The following is a 20,723-nucleotide window of genomic DNA, read 5'->3' on the forward strand; positions in this document are numbered from 1 at the left end:
TGAACGTGCTTTGGTCCGACATGTGCTTATCAACCCAAGGACAAAAGCAAAAGACCTTATGAAGATGATGGCGGAAGCTGGTAAGATTGTGTCAATAACCACAGTGAAATGAGTACTCTGTATCAACATGGACTGAAAGGTCACTCTGCCAGGAAGAAGTCATTATTCCAAAAGAAACATAAAAAAGCCATATTGATGTTTGCAAATGCACTCAGGAACAAAGACCTTAATTTTTGGAGATATGTCCTGTGGTCTGGTGAAACTAAAATTAAACTTTTTGGGCATAATGACCATCGTTACGTTTGGAGGAAAAAGGGAAAAGCTTGGAAGCCTAAGAACATCAACCCAACTGTAGGTTGTTTTGCTGCAGGAGGGACTGGTGCACTTCACAAAATAGATCATCAAAATCAGAGCATCATGAGATCAAAATAGAGCATCATGACAAAAGAAGATTATGTGGCAATACCGAAGCAACATCTCAAGACATCAGCCAGGAAGTTCAAACTTGGGTGGAAATGGGTCTTCCAAATGGACAATGACGTTAAGCATACTGCCAAATGGTAACAAAGTGGCTTAAGGATAACAAAGTTAATGTTTTGGAGTGGCCATCAGAAAGCCCTCATCTCAATCCTATTGAAAATTTATGGGCAAAGCTGAAAAGGCAGGTGCGACCAAGGCGACCTACAAACCTGGATCAGTTACACCAGTTCGGTCAGGAGGAATGGGCCCAAATTCCGACAAACTATTGTGAGAAGCTTGTGGAAGGATATCTTAACCCCTTAACATCATTTGAAGTACTAATACGCGTCTGTGCCCTGGGACTTAAGAGCCAGACCCGTATTAGTACGTCATGGCGATCGCGCGCGCACACAGGCTGTGCGGGCGCGATCGCCGCCGGGTGTCAGCTGATTGTCACAGCTGACAACCGGTACTATGTGCAGGGAGCGGTCACGCACCGCTCCCAGCACATTAACCCCCGCGATGCTGCGATCGAAGTCGATCGCAGCATTGCGGTGGCAAGGGGAGGTGATCGCAGATACTCACCTCCTCTTCCAGCGCTGTCTGCCGTGGCTTCCAGGATGTTGCCATGACGACCCGATGTCGTCATGACAACATCCGGGTCACCAGACAGCAGGAAGATTTTTTGGATATGCGCAGTGCATCTCCAAATAATCTTCTCCCTGTCAAGCGCTGACAGCCTGCATGGCACAGGGATGGTGCTGCATTCCTGTGCCATGCAGGCGATCAGAGAAAGAAAAGTGAAAGTCCCATAGTGGGACAAAGTAATAAAGTATAAAAACTATCAGAAAGAGGAAAAAAAAAAAAAAAAAAAATTGCAAAAATATAAAAAAAAAATAATAATCCACCAAAAATAAAAACATAATGTACCCATCAATAAATATTATTATAAAAAACAAAACAAAACAATAAAAGTACACATATTTGGTATCGCCGCATCCGGAACAATCTGACCTATAAAACTGTCCCACTAGTTAACCCCTTCAGTGAACATGGTAAAAAATAAAAAATAAAAAACGAAGCAAAAAACAATGCTTTATCACCATACCGCCAAACAAAAAATGGAATAACACGCGATCAAAAAGACAAACATAACTAAAAATGGTACCGCTGAAAACGCCATCTCGTCCCGCAAAAAACAAGCCGACATACAGCTCCATCAGCCGAAAAATAAAAAAGTTATAGCCCTCAGAATAAAGCTATGCTAAAAAATATTTTTTTCTATAAAATTGCTTTTATTATGTAAAAGTGCAAAACATAGAAAAACGATATAAATTTGGTACCGCTGTAAACGTACTGACCCGAAAAATAAAGCTGCCTTATCAATTTTACCACATGCGGAACAGAATAACTAAAAAAAAAACCAATTCCTGAATTGTTGTTTTTTGTTTATTCTGCCTCCCGAAAATCGGAATAGAAAGCGATCAAAAAATGTCACGTGCCTGAAAATGGCACCAATAAAAAGGTCAACTCATCCCGCAAAAAACGAGCCGTCACATGACTGTCTGCCAAAATCTGGAAAAATTATAGCTCTCAAAATATGGCGATGCAAAAACTAGATTTTACAAAAAATGCGTCTTTTAGTGTGTGACAGCTGTCAGTCATAAAAACCCCATATGATTCTGGTATTGCTGTAATCACACTGACCCGAAGAATAAAGTCGTCTAATTACTTATACCGCACGAGGAACGGCATAAAAAATAAACTCTCAGGTTAGGGTTGTGCTAGGGTTAGGGTTGGGCTAGGGTTAGGGTTGTGATGGGGTTGGGATTTTTTTCAAAAGTAAGAAAAAAAGATGACAATATGGCGACTAGTGTTGAGCGCAAGTGCTCGCTACTTGAGTTTGCATCGGGTGCTCTGGTATGCATTGAGTATCGTGGGTATTTGAGTGACATGCTCGAGTTTCCGCCCCATATGCTTCGCGGCCAAAAAAACTTTGCGGGGATTGCCTTCCATGCACGAGCGATCCCCGCATGTTTTTTTTTGGGTGTCTAATTAAAGTGAAACATGCAGAGCAGGGACTCGAGCATGTCACTCGAGCACACGCTGTACATGGTGCATACCTGAGTACCCGATGAAAACTCAAGTAGCGAGCACTTGCGCTCAAGACTAATGACAACTTATTCAATATGATGACCTAATGTTATCAAATTCTGTGTCATACCTCTGGGTTCAAAATGTTCACTATACACCTTAATAAAATCCTTGAGGGGTATAGTTTCTAAAATGGGGTCACTTGTGGAGGAGCTCCACTGTTTAGGCACATCAGGGGCTCTCCAAACGCAACATGGTGTCCGCTAACAAATTAAATGGAAAATCGGCTGAAATTGTTAGCGGACGCCATGTTGCGTTTGGAGAGTCCCTGCGTGCCTAAACATTGGAGCTCCCCAACAAGTGACCCCATTTTGGAAACTAGACCCCCCAAGGCACCTATCTAGATGCATAGTGAGCACTTGGAACCCCCAGGTGCTTCACAAATTGATTCGTAAAAATTAAAAAGTGAAAAAAAACAAAACTTTTTCATTTTTATGAATCAATTTGTGAAACACCTGGGGGTTCCAAGTGCTCACTATGCATCTAGATAGGTGCCTTGGGGGGTCTAGTTTCCAAAATGGGGTCACTTGTGGGGGAGCTCCAATGTTTGGGCACACAGGGGCTCTCCAAACGCAACATGGCGTCCACTAATTATTCAAGCAAATTTTACATTCAAAAAGTCAAATGGCATTCCTTCCCTTCCGAGCCCTGCCGTGCGCCCAAACAGTGTTTCTTCCCCACATATGGGGTATCTACGTGCCCAGGGGAAATTGCACAACAAATTTTGGGGTCCATTTTTTCTTGTTACCCCTGTGAAAATAAAAAAAATTGGGTCTAAAGTAACATTTTTGTGAAAAAAGTTAAATGTTCATTTTTTTCTTCCACATTCCAAAAATTCCTGTGAAGCACCTGAAGGGTTAATAAAGTTCTTGAATGTGGTTTTGAGCACCTTGAGGGGTGCAGTTTTTAGAATGGTGTCACTTTTGGGTATTTTCTATCATAAAGACCTCTCAAAGTGACTTCAAATGTGATGTGGTCCCTAAAAAAATGGTTTTGTAAATTTTGTTGGAAAAATGAGAAATCGCTGGTCAACTTTTAACCCTTATAGCTCCCGAACAAAAAAAAATTTTGGTTCCAAAATTGTGCTGATGTAAAGTAGACATGTGGGAAATGTTATTTATTAACTCTTTTGTGTGACAAATCTCTCTGATTTAAGGGCATAAAAATTCTAATTTTGAAAATTGTAAAATTTTCAAAATTTTCGCCAAATTTCCATTTTTTCACAAATAAACGCAAGTGATATTGAAGAAGTTTTACCACAATCATGAAGTACAATATGTCACGAAAAAACCTTCTCAGAATCAGGGGGATCCGTTGAAGCGTTCCAGAGTAATTACCTCATAAAGTGACAGTGGTCAGAATTGTAAAAATTGGCCTGGTCATTAACGTGCAAACCACCCTCGAGGGTTAAGGGGTTAAACCCAAGTCATTCAGTTTAAGGGCAATGGTACCAAATACTAATGAAATGTATGTTAACTTTTGACTTTGCAGTAAGTAATAAAAATGCCTTAAAACATTCTCTCTCATTATTCTGGCATTTGGCAAATATTAAAAATTATGGTAATCCTAATTGACCTAAAACGGGAAAGGTTTACTCTAATTTCATGTCAGATATTGAGAAAAACATGCATATGTGTCTTTTTATATAGTGTATGTAAACTTCTGGTTTCAACTGTGATATATAGATCATACTTGGTTAGCCATAAGATTTCATATAACATACCATTTATATACACTCTGTGTTACTATAAATGTGAACTTTTATAAATGACCACTCATGTAATCTGGTTTACCAGTTTACCAGGGAGTACGCTGATATGGGTAATACATGCTATGCTTTACTCTGTAGCCTCAGGTGCTGCCTAGCAACCAGCTTGTAATCTGGGAACATGTAATTTTCAGATTTTTGTTTCAAGCAGATTCGATTTGGTCCAAAAAAAAAAATAGGTCAAAGTTGAAAGTGACGCAATTATCACAATTTTACATTGATTATCCTCTCCAGATCCCAAATAAAAGGGTTATAAAAGGTGTGACGATACAGTGTAAAATCTTAATAAGCCAGACGATTAGATTTCTTAAACCAAGAGAAATACCTTATTGTGTTTTATTAGAGATTGCTGGCTGTGTTTTATTAATGTTCTGCTTGCTTGTCAGTTCATGTACACTAATTTAACTTGTGTCCAGCATTCCACTAATCTCATTAGTATCTCAGGAGCCACTAACCATTGTTCAAAAATAGTCTAGGCCAATTGTGTAAGTGTTGGAAGAAGATCCGGCGGAGCCTTCACCACAGGGAGTCTCACATGTAGACCCAGATTATGTGGTCGACCTGAGAAAGATATACCTTCACTAATGCACTTAGCTTTTTAGGGGGGGAGGTTGAGAGCAGTTCTGCCATTCAAGGGGCTGAACCCAGAGAATCAGAAGGGACATGTGTTTTTTTAGCAGTCAGACTTGAGACAGAATCAAGCAGTCAAAAGACTTTACAAGGTGAATGAGAGACATCCTTCAGGACAGCAGATGAATTGCATGGCATTACCAAAAGAGACACAGATTTGAATTCTATATGATTCTAGCCTAAGGGTACGGCCCTGACTGGAAAGATATGGATCTGCTCCATTAACCATCAGAGAGACCATGGAAACATTTTGGGGAGACCAGGTTGGGACGAAGAAGTCTCCTGGCCCCATGGATGTTGTTTGGAAAAGCCAGATTGGGACCCACCGGTCATCTGGCCCCATGGAAACTCACGGAGAACCCAGGTTGGGACTCTCGGGTCTCTTGGTCTTGTACCTCAATGGACTGCTAGCTTCCAAAGCTTGCTGCTACCTTCTCTCTGTGGGGGCCCGCCAGAAGCGGGGGGCCACTGGTTGAGGTATTCGGACCTGGAAGTCTCCAAAGTCGCAGCTGTTCTATCCCAGAGGAAGGGTGACAGCTTGGGTATTTATTGGGACTGTTCTGTGTGTTTATTATCCGCTTTATGGTTCAATAAAGTATTGCCATGCTGTTTTCCCCTTACCCTGTGTAGTCTGAGTAGTGTTACACCCACCGAAGACCCTGGGTCATCACAGGAGTTAAATATAATAAAATTGAGGAATAAAATGAGTTGGACATTTCTGATTGACCATGCAGCTGTTTGAAAATTAGTCGTACCAAACTCTTTTTCAAAAAATAGACTACATATGGTCTGAGGGTAGAGAGGCACTGAGACGGCCTGAGGGCAGAGAGAAGAATTGAAGAGACGGCCTGAGGGCAGAGAGAAGCACTGAGGAGACGGCCTGAGGGCAGAGAGAAGCACTGAGGAGACGGCCTGAGGGCAGAGAGAAGCACTGAGGAGACGGCCTGAGGGCAGTGAGAAGCACTGAGGAGACGGCCTGAGGGCAGTGAGAAGCACTGAGGAGACGGCCTGAGGGCAGTGAGAAGCACTGAGGAGACGGCCTGAGGGCAGTGAGAAGCACTGAGGAGACGGCCTGAGGGCAGTGAGAAGCACTGAGGAGACGGCCTGAGGGCAGTGAGAAGCACTGAGGAGACGGCCTGAGGGCAGTGAGAAGCACTGAGGAGACGGCCTGAGGGCAGTGAGAAGCACTGAGGAGACGGCCTGAGGGCAGTGAGAAGCACTGAGGAGACGGCCTGAGGGCAGTGAGAAGCACTGAGGAGACGGCCTGAGGGCAGTGAGAAGCACTGAGGAGACGGCCTGAGGGCAGTGAGAAGCACTGAGGAGACGGCCTGAGGGCAGTGAGAAGCACTGAGGAGAAGGCCTGAGGGCAGTGAGAAGCACTGAGGAGACGGCCTGAGGGCAGAGAGAAGCACTGAGGAGACGGCCTGAGAGCAGAGAGAAGCACTGAGGAGACGGCCTGAGAGCAGAGAGAAGAATTGAGGAGACTGCCTGAGAGCAGAGAAAAGCACTGAAGAGACTGACTGAGGGCAGAGAGAAGCACTGAAGAGACTGACTGAGAGCAGAGAGAAACACTGAGGAGACGCCTGAGGGCAGAGAGAAGCTGAGGAGACGGCCTGAGGGCAGAGAAAAGCACTGAGGAGACGGCCTGAGAGCAGAGAGAAGCACTGAGGAGACTGCCTGAGAGCAGAGAGAAGCACTGAGGAGACGGCCTGAGAGCAGAGAGAAGCACTGAGGAGACGGCCTGAGAGCAGAGAGAAGCACTGAGGAGACGGCCTGAGAGCAGAGAGAAGCACTGAGGAGACGGCCTGAGAGCAGAGAGAAGCACTGAGGAGACGGCCTGAGAGCAGAGAGAAGCACTGAGGAGACGGCCTGAGAGCAGAGAGAAGCACTGAGGAGACGGCCTGAGAGCAGAGAGAAGCACTGAGGAGACGGCCTGAGAGCAGAGAGAAGCACTGAGGAGACGGCCTGAGAGCAGAGAGAAGCACTGAGGAGACGGCCTGAGAGCAGAGAGAAGCACTGAGGAGACGGCCTGAGAGCAGAGAGAAGCACTGAGGAGACGGCCTGAGAGCAGAGAGAAGCACTGAGGAGACGGCCTGAGAGCAGAGAGAAGCACTGAGGAGACGGCCTGAGAGCAGAGAGAAGCACTGAGGAGACGGCCTGAGAGCAGAGAGAAGCACTGAGGAGACGGCCTGAGAGCAGAGAGAAGCACTGAGGAGACGGCCTGAGAGCAGAGAGAAGCACTGAGGAGACGGCCTGAGAGCAGAGAGAAACACTGAGGAGACGGCCTGAGGGCAGAGAGAAGCTGAGGAGACAGCCTGAGGGCAGAGAGAAGCACTGAGGAGGCGGCCTGAGAGCAGAGAGAAACACTGAGGAGACGGCCTGAGGGCAGTGAGAAGCACTGAGGAGACGGCCTGAGGGCAGTGAGAAACACTGAGGAGACGTCCTGAGAGCAGAGAGAAGCACTGAGGAGACGGCCTGAGGGCAGTGAGAAGCACTGAGGAGACGGCCTGAGGGCAGTGAGAAGAACACTGAGGAGACGGCCTGAGGGCAGAGAGAAGAACACTGAGGAGACGGCCTGAGGGCAGAGAGAAGCACTGAGGAGACGTCCTGAGAGCAGAGAGAAACACTGAAGAGATGGCCTGAGAGCAGATAGAAACACTGAAGACGGCCTGAGAGCAGATAGAAACACTGAAGAGACGGCCTGAGAGCAGATAGAAACACTGAAGAGACGGCCTGAGAGCAGAGAGAAGCACTGAGGAGACGGCCTGAGAGCAGATAGAAACACTGAGGAGATGGCCTGAGGGCAGAGAGAAGCACTGAGGAGACGGCCTGAGAGCAGAGAGAAGCACTGAGGAGACGGCCTGAGAGCAGAGAGAAACACTGAAGAGACGGCCTGAGAGCAGAGAGAAACACTGAGGAGACGGCCTGAGAGCAGAGAGAAACACTGAGGAGACGGCCTGAGAGCAGAGAGAAACACTGAAGAGACGGCCTGAGAGCAGAGAGAAACACTGAAGAGACGGCCTGAGAGCAGAGAGAAACACTGAAGAGACGGCCTGAGAGCAGAGAGAAGCACTGAGGAGACGGCCTGAGAGCAGAGAGAAACACTGAGGAGACGGCCTGAGAGCAGAGAGAAACACTGAGGAGACGGCCTGAGAGCAGAGAGAAGCACTGAGGAGACGGCCTGAGAGCAGAGAGAAGCACTGAGGAGACGGCCTGAGAGCAGATAGAAACACTGAAGAGACGGCCTGAGAGTGGACTTATGAAAACAAGAACTTAGGTATGAAATATGATGGGCATCTTGACAGAAAGTTGACGGAGCTCATTTTAGTGGGCCTGATCATGAATCTGTCCCCAGCAGTTTTCTGTTGTCTCTCTTTATCTTATATGAAAGTTGGGAGGTATCTATATACACATGGCAGAACTGGGGGAAGGAGGATCCTATTTCTGGTAATGGAGGGGTTAATGCCGCCTGGGCCCAGTAATGGGGGATCTCCACATACCTCCACCTGCAGAGCCGCCACCACATATATGGCTGTTCTGTGCGCACAGGACCTGTGATGAGGTCACAGGAGGGGAGGAGTCAGGGGTCACATGATCAGGGGCCTCAGTGGATGCAGGACTCTGCTGTGCTGGTTGTCATGGTGCTGGATATAGTAGAGCCGTGTGGAGCTGTGTGTATGACGCAGTGCCACGAGTGTATGGAGCGAAGCCGTGTGTACAACATGTGCAGTGCGGAACCGTGTGCATACGTAGGTTATGGAACAGAGCTGCATGTGTAAGACGTGTGCGGAGTGGAGCCGTGTGTGTACAATGTATGTAGAGCGGTGCCATTTGTGTACGACATGTACGGAGCAGAGCTGTGTGCATATGACGTGTACAGAGAGTAGCTGTGTGTATATAGAGTGGAGCCGTGTGAGTACAACGTGTGCAGTGCAGAGCAGAGCTGTGTGTACACCGTTTATGGAGCGGAGCTGCACGTGTATTTACAGAGAGGAGCCTCGTATGTGTATGACATGTGCGGAGGGGAGCCTTGTGTGTATAGAATGTGTGCAGAGCAGAGGCGTGTGTGTACAGTGTGTGCGAAGCTGCACATGTGTACGACTTGTGCGTGTGTGTATGGAGCTGTGTGTTTGTTTATGGAGCAGAGCCATGTGTGTCTCTGTCTCTCCGCGGCATCTCATTTAGACTCCAGCTCCGCTGCCAACATCATTCATCAGAATCTGGTTGTTGAGCTTCCTACACAACAGCTAGAACATCCTTTGTTACCTCCATTGACGGACAACTCCTGGCCTATCCTGCCTATGCTGCCAGTCACGTTGCTGATTGGAGCTCTGCATTCTGAAAGATTTCCTTTCTATGTACTACCTAAATTGGTAAACTCTGTTCTGGGCCTTCCATGGTTGCATTTAGACATGTTGGGTGTATACTCTATCCCTGCCAGAGGCTAGTGCCATGTTGGCATACATCCAAGAAAACTTAGCCAAAGGATTCATCTCTAAGTCCTCTTCTACTGCCGGTGCCGGCGTCTTCTTCATGATTAAGAGATATGGTTCCCTACATCCCTGTATTGACTATTGGGGCCTTAACAAAATCACTGTTAAGGGGGATGTCTGGTTTAAATTGATACTGTAAGTCTGCAGTCACTCTGTGTGACTGCAGAGTTCTGAATCCTCCCAAAGCACGCAATGTGCACTGCGAGAATTCAATTGTTTCTGAGCTGGTACTGGAGGGTACATATGCATCCACACCAACCGTCATCACACTGTGTTTGAGGGGCACATTTTTTGGCTTCATACTTTATGAGGGGCCGTGAAAGGGGTATCTTAGTGTGTGGGAACACAAAGGGGCTTGAATAGGGGCAAATTTACTTTGTAAGGCCTGCAAAGTTTTGGGATATGCTCTTCTGTGATCTTAGTGAATATTATTTTTTTTGTGATGGGTAGGGCCCAATTAGACTAGCTATGGGGACCCATGATTTCTATGTACTAGGGTCTGGCCTATGTTTTATGGTCCCTGACCCTCGTTCACAAATTTGCCTGTGCTTTTATATAATAAACAGGAGTTGGCAGTGCCAAAATGTACTGTGCCAAACACTGCTCATGTTGGGGGTCGAATTCAGTCCTGCACAGTAGCAGACAGGGAGTATCACCTGTTATCTTGTCGGACAGTCGAATCCTGGTTGGTAATCGATCATCCATTTCATTAAAAAGAACTATGATATGCTTTATACCAGCTTTTTTTTTTACCATTCCTGCACAGGGACCCAAAAGGGACAGTCCGACCTGGGTTGGTTATCAATGATCAATGTTCTTGCTTTAGACAAGCAGTTGAAAACAACTTAGCATGCTTTCTTGTTTCTCCTCCTTTCTTGATTGAAGTTTCAAATTAATACTCTATTTTATGGGCCCGAGATTACAAGAAAGATAAGGAGAAAAGCTAAAGCCAGGTAGACCAAAAGCAATAAAAAATAATTTGGGGGGGGGGGGGGGTGTCAAAAGAAAAGTCAAAGATGCTATAGGATTTTTTACAGGGTGAATTGGCCAAAAATGATGTTGAAGCCAAACTTTTAAATTCCTATTTTTCATCAGTGTTCTTTAAGAAAGAAAATATAACATCAACTGATCTTCACTGTGCTATTGAAGGAATAAAAGAATCCAAACTATCTATAAACAGAGAGATGATGAGGGAACACTCCTGGTCCAGATGAATTACATCCTAAGGTACTGAAAGAGATAGCAGAGGAAATGGCAAAACCATTACCAGAATCTTTGAAATATCCTGGAGAAGAGGAGAAGTCCCAGAAGATTGAAGAAGGGCAAATGTTGTCCCTATCTTCAAAAATAGAAAGAAGATGGAGCCAGGAAATTACAGGCCAGTGAGCCTTACTTCTATACCAGGAAATAACTTTGAACAAATTATTAAACAGCATGTATGTAAGTACTTGGATAAGAATACAGTTATTGACTAGAGCCAGCATTGGTTTGTAGCAAACACGTCATGCCAGACTAATCTAATTTCCTTCTTATCTCAACTTCAGCAAAGCATTTGATAAAGTATTTCATACTATCGTTATTGGAAAAATATGGGATTGACAAGGCTAAGTTAGCTGAATTCATAACTGGCTCAGTGATCGTACTCAAAGAGTGGTAATAAATGGTTGCACATCTAATTGGAAGAGTGTTTCAAGTGGGGTACCGCAAGGCTTTGCCTTGGCCCCAGTGTTTTTCAACATTTTTATAAATGATCTAGATAAGGGAACTGAAGGTAAACTAATCAAATTTGCAGACGATGCAAAGCTAGGGGGGATGGTTAACACTAGAGAAGACAGAGAAAGGATTCAGAAGGATCTAGATAAGCTTGAACAATGGGCAGCGACTAATAGAATGGTATTTAACAGGGAGAAATGCAAGATTCTACACCTGGGCAAGAAAAACAAAAATCACATCTACAGAATGGGAGGAACAGAACTAGGCAACATTGGGTATACTAATCGCAGACAGCACATGAGTCAACAAAGTGATGCAGCAGCAAAAAAGGCAAACACAGTTCTGGGATGTATTAAAAGAAGCATAGAGTCTAGATCACGTGAAGTAATTATCCCCCTCTATTCCTGCTTGGTCAAACCTCATCTGGAATGTTGTGTCCAGTCTGGGTATTACATTTTAACCCCTTTACCCCCCAGGGTGGTTTGCAAGTTAATGACCAGGCCAATTTTTATAATTCTGACCACTGTCATTTTATGAGGTAATTATGAGGTAATTACTCTGAAACGCTTCAATGGATCCCACTGATTCTGAGACTGTTTTTTTCGTGACATATTGTACTTCATGATAGTGGTAAAAATTTCTTTGATATCACTTGTGTTTATTTGTGAAAAAATTGGAAATTTGGCGAAAATTTTGAAAATTTCAAACTTTTCAAAATTTGAACTTTTATTCCATTAGATCAGAGAGATATGTCACACAAAATAGTTAATAAGTAACATTTCCCACGTGTCTACTTTACATCAGCACAATTTTGGAACCAAAATTTTTTTTTTATTAGTGCGCTATGAGGGTTAAAAGTTGATCAGCGTGTGTGAGACAAGACCTGAGGCACTTGGCAAATCGTATAGAAATACTGGAGGATGATCATAATACTACTAGAGCTCATGTAATCAAACTACAACAAGTGACCACCCAGCAAAAATCAGTGATGCAGGATATGCATGCCCACATTGAAGATCTTGATAATAGGGGAAGAAGGAGCAATATACGGGTGAGGGGTCTCCCCGAGTCGGAGGGGGTGGAGGATCTCAGAGCTATACTTCAGGAGATCTTTAACTCTATCCTGGGTGATAGTCAGCCTGCCTCGATCAAATTTGATAGAGCTCACAGAGCCTTGAAGCCAAAAGGTACTACAGCATTTCCGAGGGATGTAATATGCTGCTTGCATGACTTTGAGCTGAAAGAAAAGATAATGGCCAAGCCATAAAGTATAGGGGGGGCGGACATCCAGCTCTTCCCGGACCTGTCTAGAATTACCCTGCAGAAGAGAAAGCATCTTAAACCTCTGCTCAGCATGCTCCTAGATAAGAAGATTCCCTATAGGTGCGGCTTCCCCTTTTCTTTAATGGCTCGCAGGGATGGGGTGTCGGCAGTGCTCCGCTCTATGGGAGATTTGGCCAAGTTTTGTGGGGACCTCCAACTAACAGCACCGAACATTCCGGAATGGGACTATCTTCTCCCCCCGGAGGCTCCACCTCCCGTATGGCAAAAGGTGGGGAGGCGGGGCAAAGAGGGAACGACACCTCGCAGGCCTGGAGAGCAGGGCCCACCCTCTGGAGTGTATAAGAATAACTATGGTTGACTGTAAAACCCAGAGCATAAGCGGCTTCGCTTGAGGGTTTACTTTTTGTCTTTATCGCTCTTTTTCACTTACAAGCCGGTACTCGACATCAAGTTCTGAAATACTTATGTTTGATATTTTTCTATGCCTTAAATGAATGAATATTTTAAAGTGTCACTTTGACAACCTGTTTATAAATGCTCAGTGGGGTTCCTTGGGTTTTGGGACAAGGATTTTGGTTATTGTTTCTCTTCTCACAGGAAGGTTTTTTGTTTCCCTTTTTCTGGACTCCCTCCAATATATTTTTCCAAAGGGTTGTTGGACAGCAAGGACATTGTGATTTCCCTTAACTGCATAGTACGTTTTTGAAACTTAGTGGGCTCACCTTGTGCCACGGTAACAACCCTTCTCCAAGAGTTACTCTTGGGAAAATTGTTCTGATCTGTTTTGATATTTGTACATGTTTTCTCTTAATGTTGGTTTGCTTCAGTCTGTGTCTCCCCTAGATCCCACTGTCTTTCCCCTCCCTCCTTTTTACCTTTTCTTTTCCTTATCAAGAGAGCAGGGGTCATTCATGAAGCTCCATGGCAGGTCATTATGGGGCGGGAGGCTGCAATGATTGTCAGTGAGTATGACTGTAAGCAGTAGTTCACCTTTTCTCACTAGCAATGGTTAAGTTGATCACTTTGAATGTAAAGGGGCTTAATTCCCCTAGAAAAAGAAGGCTCACACTGCAGGAGTTGAAGGCTCAGAGAGCGGACATTGCCTTTTTACAGGAGACCTATTATGACCGGAGTGGGATGTTTAGATTTGCGGCCCATCATTACCCTTCTGCCTACTCTGCCTATAATAATAATAAAAAGGGTGGAGTGGCCATACTTATATCATCTTTATGTCCAATTCAAATCTCTAAATCTCATGAGGACCCGGCAGGTAGATTCTTGATACTGGAGGGCTTTTTAAAGGTCAAAGCAATAATATTGTGCAACATTTACGCCCCAAATTTGGGCCAAATACCCTTTATTCGCAAGGTTCTAACTAGCCTTCGACGACTGCAGCCTGGGGCATTGTTGGTGGGGGGGACTTTAATATCCCGTTCTCAGAAATAAATGATAGGCTTGCTTTGAGGGGGAACCCGCCATCTGCTGGTTCATCCCGATTATCATAGGAATTTAGAAAATTGATCCGGGCAAATTCCCTTTTTTGATATGTGGAGAATAGATCATCCCAAAGAAAAAGCTTACACTTTTTATTCAAATCCGCATCAGACTCATACCAGAATCGATTACTTTTTTGCTAATATTGTCACACTTAGAATGCTAGAGAATGTGGAGGTGGGGTCCATAACATGGTCGGATCATGCGCCGGTAATATTAAATTTAAAGTTGGGTCTCAGTTCCTCCAGAGCCTGTCACTAGCGACTGAATGAATTTCTGGTAAAGGATCCCTGTATTCAAAAATCTTTATCAAATCATTTAACCCAGTATTTTGAACTAAATTTGGGATCTGTGCCCTCCCTTCCTATTTTGTGGGAAGCGCATAAGGCAGTAATAAGAGGGTGTTGTATTGCAGAGGGAGCGAGGCTTAAAAAAAATTCAAGGCAACTTTTCTCGAATCTTAATTCTCAGATTCGCCTTCTGGAACGTAGATTTGCCTCTTCTCTGTCGACTGGGACTCTGAGGAAGCTGTTGGCCACTAGGGACAAATTGAAGGATCTCTCCATCCGTAAAGTGGAGAAGATGCTTGTATTTTCAAAACAGAGATATTATGAAAAAGGGAACAAGGCCCATACCCTGTTGGCTAGGCAATTGCAGGATCGCTCTGTGGCCGCGGCTCCTCAGGCTCTTAGAGATGATGAGGGAACTACCCACTATGACCCGGGGGAATTGTCAAATATCTTTTATAAATTTTATAAGAAATTATATAATCTTCAGGACCCACTGGAGGATTAGTCTGCCAGTTCTTTCAACGGAGGCACAAGAGTCCCTTAACAAACAGATCACTCTTGAGGAATTAACTGACATTTTGAAAGATTTGCCCCTGGGTAAGTCTCCACGCCCGGACGGTTTGACCTATCTATATTATAAAACTTTTGCGGATATACTACTCCCCTATATGGTTGACCTTTTTAACTCCTTCCTGACGGGAACCCCGATTCCTAGCTCGCTGTCTCATTCATATTTGCTGTTAATTCACAAGGCTGGTAGAGATCCCCTAGACTGCGCCAACTATAGGCCCATAGCCCTCTTGAACTCGGATTTAAAAATATTTACCCGTCTCCTTGCAAATAGACTGAATGTCTGGCTTCCGCACATGATTCATAAGGATCAGGTGGGGTTTGTGCCCTTCAGGCAGGGAGGAGACAACACAAGGAGGGCTGTGGACCTGGTGGATGTGGTCAATAGGAATAAGTCTCGGGCGCTTCTCCTCAGTCTTGATGCGGAAAAGGCTTTTGATCGCCTTAATTGGCCCTTTATGTTTGAGACAGTGAAGACTTTTGGGATATCGGGTGCTTTTCTAACAGCACTAAAGGCCCTTTATTCTTCTCCCACGGCATCCATTAAACTTCCCCATTGTGTATCACCCAGTTTTTCTATAGCAAATGGTACAAGGCAATGCTGTCCTTTATCTCCACTCTTGTTTGCCATGTGTATCGAGCCTTTAGCGGCAGCAATAAGAGTCAATCCTGACATATCGGGGGTGGAGTTAAGGGGTAAAGTATTTAAAATTTCCCTATTTGCAGACGATGTGCTACTGACCCTCACGAATCTGCATATCACCCTCCCTATTCTTAAAGTGACACTTCGGGAATATGGCATGATCTCAGGATAGAAGATTAATTCTAAAAAAACGAGGCACTTCCACTAAACCTTCACCATGAAGAATTAGATCATCTTAAGCTGAATTACAAATTCCGGTGGAAGTCAGAGAGTATCAAATATCTGGGGATTAACATAACGTCAGACTATGGGACCCTGTCTGCTCATAATTTTCCGCCCCTTTTTAAAGAATTTAAGGGTCTTATGGTCAAGTGGGCCAATCTTCATATCTCATTTTTGGGGCGTATATCGGCGGTGAAAATGTCCCTTATTCCTAAACTCAATTACTATTTTGAAACTCTGCCAGTTGGGGTTCCTATGGGGGAGTCGAGGGCTCTCCAATCCTGTATAATGAAGTTTATATGGAATAATGGGAGGCATAGAATCTCCAAGCAGATACTGATCTCGGGGAGGGAGCAGGGGGGATTATCGGTCCCGGATGTGGTTAAATACTATTGGGCGGCTCACTTGAGAAGGAGTCCCTCGTGGTCATCCCTTTGGGCATATAATAAGTGGACAGAAATTGAAAAATTATGGATAGCCACAGTTCATCCGAATTCACTACTGTGGTCTGAGAAATCTGTTAAACTCCAAACCACTTTACTGGGCCCTATGCAATTCACTAGAGACATATGGGACACCTGTAGGAGGAGATTTCCTCTTTCTTCTAAACACTCCCTGATGATATCGTTTGTCTTTCAGCCTTTGCTCCCTCAGAGCCAAGAATCATCGATGGCTCATCCCTGGATCAACACGGGATTGTTTAGATTTGCGGATATAGTGGACAGAAACACCTTAGTAATACATCAGTTTGATTATTTAAAAGAAAGTTTTAGCATCACTAACCGGGAATTCTATCAGTACATACAGATTCAGTATTTTGCAAGATCCCTGTTTGGCTCATATAAAGTGTCCATCCCCACGGAGTTTGAGAGGCTGTGCAGGAGAGGTCCCTCTACCAAGGGGTTGATCTCGGATATATATAAAATAATCAATTCACCGGTGGGTGGACCCATCTTCCAGCACCCTTATATCTCTAAGTGGGAGGGATTCTTGGGAAGGAGGCTTTCCCCTCAGACATGGCAGACAATATGGTCTAAAGCAGCTAAGACATCAATCTGTACCCTATACAAGGAGAACCAATATAAAATTTTAATGCATTGGTACCACACGCTGGATGTCCTGAATAAAATGAACCCGCAGGTCCCGAGTATATGCTGGAGATGTGGATCATCTGTCTGTACTCTGACACATGTTTTCTGGTCCTGCAGCAAAATAGTTCCCTTTTGGGAAACTGGTTCAGGAGGTGCTATTTACAGAGATTTCTCTGGAGCCCTCTGTTTTCCTTCTCAATGTGACCCCTGGGGGAATGGGTAGATATTCTTCCAAATTGCTCCTCCACTTGTTGACAGCAGCGAGATGCATGATTGCTCTTTGCTGGAAAAGGGACTCACCACCCTCTAGACAAGAGTACTATGCTAGGGTCTGTGATATGAGGCGGATGGAGTCCTTGACTGCAAGTCTTAATGCAAAGATGGACCTGTTCGAGACAGTATGGGCCCCATGGGACTACTATTGGGCCAGCGTAGTGAATGATCAACTGCTTCTTGATCTTTTGCCTATATCGTTCTTCCTTTCCCTTCCTTCTCTCTGTGTTGTCTTTTTTTTTTTTTTCTTTGTGTTTCATGGACTGTTATTTAAAATGGATGTCATATCAGATATTTGAATTTGAAAGCTTTAAAGTGATCTCTAATGGGCCGGCCTGTTGGAGGCCTAAGTGTTTTCTCTGATATGAAAATCTGAATGACTTTTCTGTGTTCTATGTTTGCTAAAATATGTGAAAAATTTTAATAAAAATTACAGTTATAAAAAAAAAAAAAAGTTGATCAGCGATTTCTCATTTTTCCAGCAAAATTTACAAAACCATTTTTTTTAGGGACCACATCACATTTGAAGTCACTTTGAGGGGCCTTTATGACAGAAAATACCCAAAAGTGACACCATTCTAAAAACTGCACCACTCAAGGTGCTCAAAACCACATTCAAGAACTTTATTAACCCTTCACGTGCTTCACAGGAATTTTTGGAATGGGGAACAAAAAATGAACATTTAACTTTTTTCACAAAAATGTTACTTTAGACCCCAATTTTTTATTTTTGCAGGGGTAACAGGAAAAAATGGACCCCAAAATTTGTTGAGCAATGTCCCCTGAGCATGCAGATACCCCATACATGGGGAAAAAACACTGTTTGGGCGCACAGCAGGGCCAGAAGGGAAGGAGCGCCATTTGACTTTTTGAATGTAAAATTTGCTTGAATAATTAGCGGACGCCATGTTGCGTTTGGAGAGCCCCTGATGTGCCTAAACAGTGGAAACCCCCCACAAGTGACACCATTTTGGAAACTAGGCCCCTCAGGGAACTTATCTAGATGTATGGTGAGCACATTGAACCCCCAGGTGCTTCACAGAAGTTTATAACATGGAGCTGTGAAAATAAAATTTTCACATTTTTCCCACAAAAATGTTTTTCAGCCTCCAGTTTTGCATTTTCATAAGGGTAACATGAGAAATTGCACCATGCAACTTGTTGTGCAATCTCTCCTGAGTAAGCCGATACCCCATATTTGGGGGCAAACCACTGTTTCGGCGCAAGGCAGGGTTCGGAAGGGAATGAGCGTCATTTGACTTTTTGAATGTAGAATTTGCTTGAATAATTAGCGGACTCCATGTTGTGTTTGGAGAGCCCCTGATGTGCCTAAACAGTGGAAAACCCCCACAAGTGACACAATTTTGGAAACTAGACCCCTGAGGGAACTTATCTAGATGTGTGGTGAGCACCCTTAACCCCCAGGTGCTTCACAGAAGTTTAGAACATGAAGCCGTGAAAATAAAAAAAATCTAACTTTTTCCACAAAAATGATCTTTTTCCCCAAATTTTTTAGTTTCACAAGGGTAAGAGGAGAAAATGGAACCTAAAAACTGTTGTGAAATTTCTCCTGAGTACGCTAATACCCCATATGTGGTGAAAATACAGTGTTTGGGCGCACGGTCGAGTTCAGAAGGGAAGGAGCATTGTGTGACTTGGCTGGAATCGAGAGCGGATGCCATGTCGCATTTCGGGAGTCCCTGATGTGCCTAAATAGTGGAAACCCCCCACAATTGACTCCATTTTGGAAACTAGACCCTTCAAGGATTTTATCAAGGGGTATAGTGTACATTTTGAACCCAAAGGTACGACAGAATTTGATGACATTAGGTCATCATATTGAATAAGTTGTCATTAGTCTTGAGCGCAAGTGCTCGCTACTTGAGATTGCATCGGGTACTCGGGTATGCACCATGTATCGCGGGTGCTCGAGTGACATGCTCGAGTCCCCGCCCCGCATGTTTCACGGTTATTAGACACCGAAAAAAAAACATGCGGGGATCGCTCGTGCATGGCAGGCGATCCCAGCAACGTTTTTTTGGCCGTGAAGCATATGGGGCAGAGACTCGAGCATGTCACTCGAACACCCGCGATGCTCAGTGCATACCCGAGCACCCGATGCAAACTCAAGTAGCGAGCACTTGCACTCAACACTGGTCGCCATATTGTCGTCATTTTTTTTTTTCCTTACTTTTGAAAAAATCTCAACCCCAACTCTAATACAACCCTAACCCCAACCCTAGCCCTAGCCTAACCCTAGCACAACCCTAACCCTAGAGTTTATTTTTTTACACCGTTCCTCGTGTGGTATAAGTGATTAGACGACTTTATTCTTCGGGTCGGTGCGATTACAGCGATACCAGATTCATATCGGGTTTTTATTATTGACAGCTGTCACACACTAAAAGACGCTTTTTTTGCAAAGACTAGTTTTTGCATCACCATATTTTGAGAGCTATAATTTTTCCATATTTTGGCCCACAGAGTCATGCGATGGCTTGTTTTTTGCAGGACAAGTTGACGTTTTTATTGGTACCATTTTCGGGCACATGACATTTTTTGATCGCTTTCTATTCTGATTTTTAGGAGGCAGAATAAACAAAAACCAACAATTCAGGAATTTGTTTGTTTTGTTTTTTTTATATGCCGTTCCGCGTGTGATAAAATTGATAATGCAGCGTTATTCTTCGAGTCAGTACGTTTACAGAGGTACTACATTTCTATAGTTTTTTTTATGTTTTGGCGCTTTTACACAATAAAAACGATTTTCTAGAAAAAATAATTTTTTGTATCGCTTTATTCTGAGAGCTATAACTTTTTTATTTTTCGGATGATGGAGCTGTGTGGTGGCTTGTTTTTTGCGGGACAAGATGACGTTTTCAGCGGTACCATTTTTATTTATATTCGTCTTTTTGATCGCGTGTTATTCCATTTTTTGTTTGGTGATATGATGATAAAGCATCGATTTTTGCTTCATTTTTTATTTTTATTTTTTACCATGTTCACTAAAGGGGTTAACTAGTGGGACAGTTTTATAGGTCAGGTCGTTCCGGACGTGGCGATACCAAATATGTGTACTTTTATTGTTTTTTTTTCTCATAATAAATAAATATTATTGGTTCAATATATTTTTTTTGGAGGGGATTATTTTTGTTCGTTTTTTTTTTTATATTTTTACAATTTTTTTTTTTATTTTTCTACTTTTCTTTTTACTCTTACACATTATCCCGCTATGGGACTTTCACTTTTTGCAGCCTAATCGGCTGCATGGCATAGAGAACAGCAGCTCCTTTGTCATGCAGCCTGTCAGCGCTGCACACAGGGGAGACATTACTTTGGTCGCGCACTGCGCATGACCACAGTAACGTCCTGGTGACCCGGATGTTGTCATGACGACATCGGGTCGTCATGGCAACATCCGGAAGAAGCCGCAGACATAGCTGGACGCCGGCAGGAGAGGTGAGTATAACGATCACCTCCCACCTTGCCACCGCAATGCTGCGATCGACTTCGATCGCAGCACTGCGGGGGTTAATGTGCAGGGAGCGGTGCGGGACAGCTCCCGGCATATAGCACCGGGTGTCAGCTGTAACAATCAGCTGACACCCGGCGGCGATTGCCCAGCACCGCTTGTGTGCG

At 44.2% G+C, this 20,723-nt stretch overlaps 2 protein-coding genes across 2 annotated transcripts in view; both read right to left on the minus strand.

Moving 5' to 3' along the window:
• LOC141271932 (uncharacterized) overlaps positions 1-8,605 on the minus strand; it is a 40,795-nt gene extending 32,190 nt beyond the window's left edge. The window contains exon 1 of the mRNA XM_073682182.1: positions 8,512-8,605. Coding sequence (XP_073538283.1) covers positions 8,512-8,537 — 26 coding nt within the window. The 5' untranslated portion in view covers positions 8,538-8,605. The remainder of the gene's footprint in view (positions 1-8,511) is intronic.
• Positions 1-20,723, minus strand: part of LOC141271937 (uncharacterized) — a 223,119-nt gene that overhangs the window by 129,346 nt on the left and 73,050 nt on the right. The gene's annotated exons all lie outside the window — the stretch shown is intronic.

The sequence above is a fragment of the Phyllobates terribilis genome, unplaced genomic scaffold (genome assembly GCF_046119375.1).
Source record: "Phyllobates terribilis strain yellow unplaced genomic scaffold, ASM4611937v1 Scaffold_5__5_contigs__length_657084704, whole genome shotgun sequence".
NCBI lineage: Eukaryota > Metazoa > Chordata > Amphibia > Anura > Dendrobatidae > Phyllobates > Phyllobates terribilis.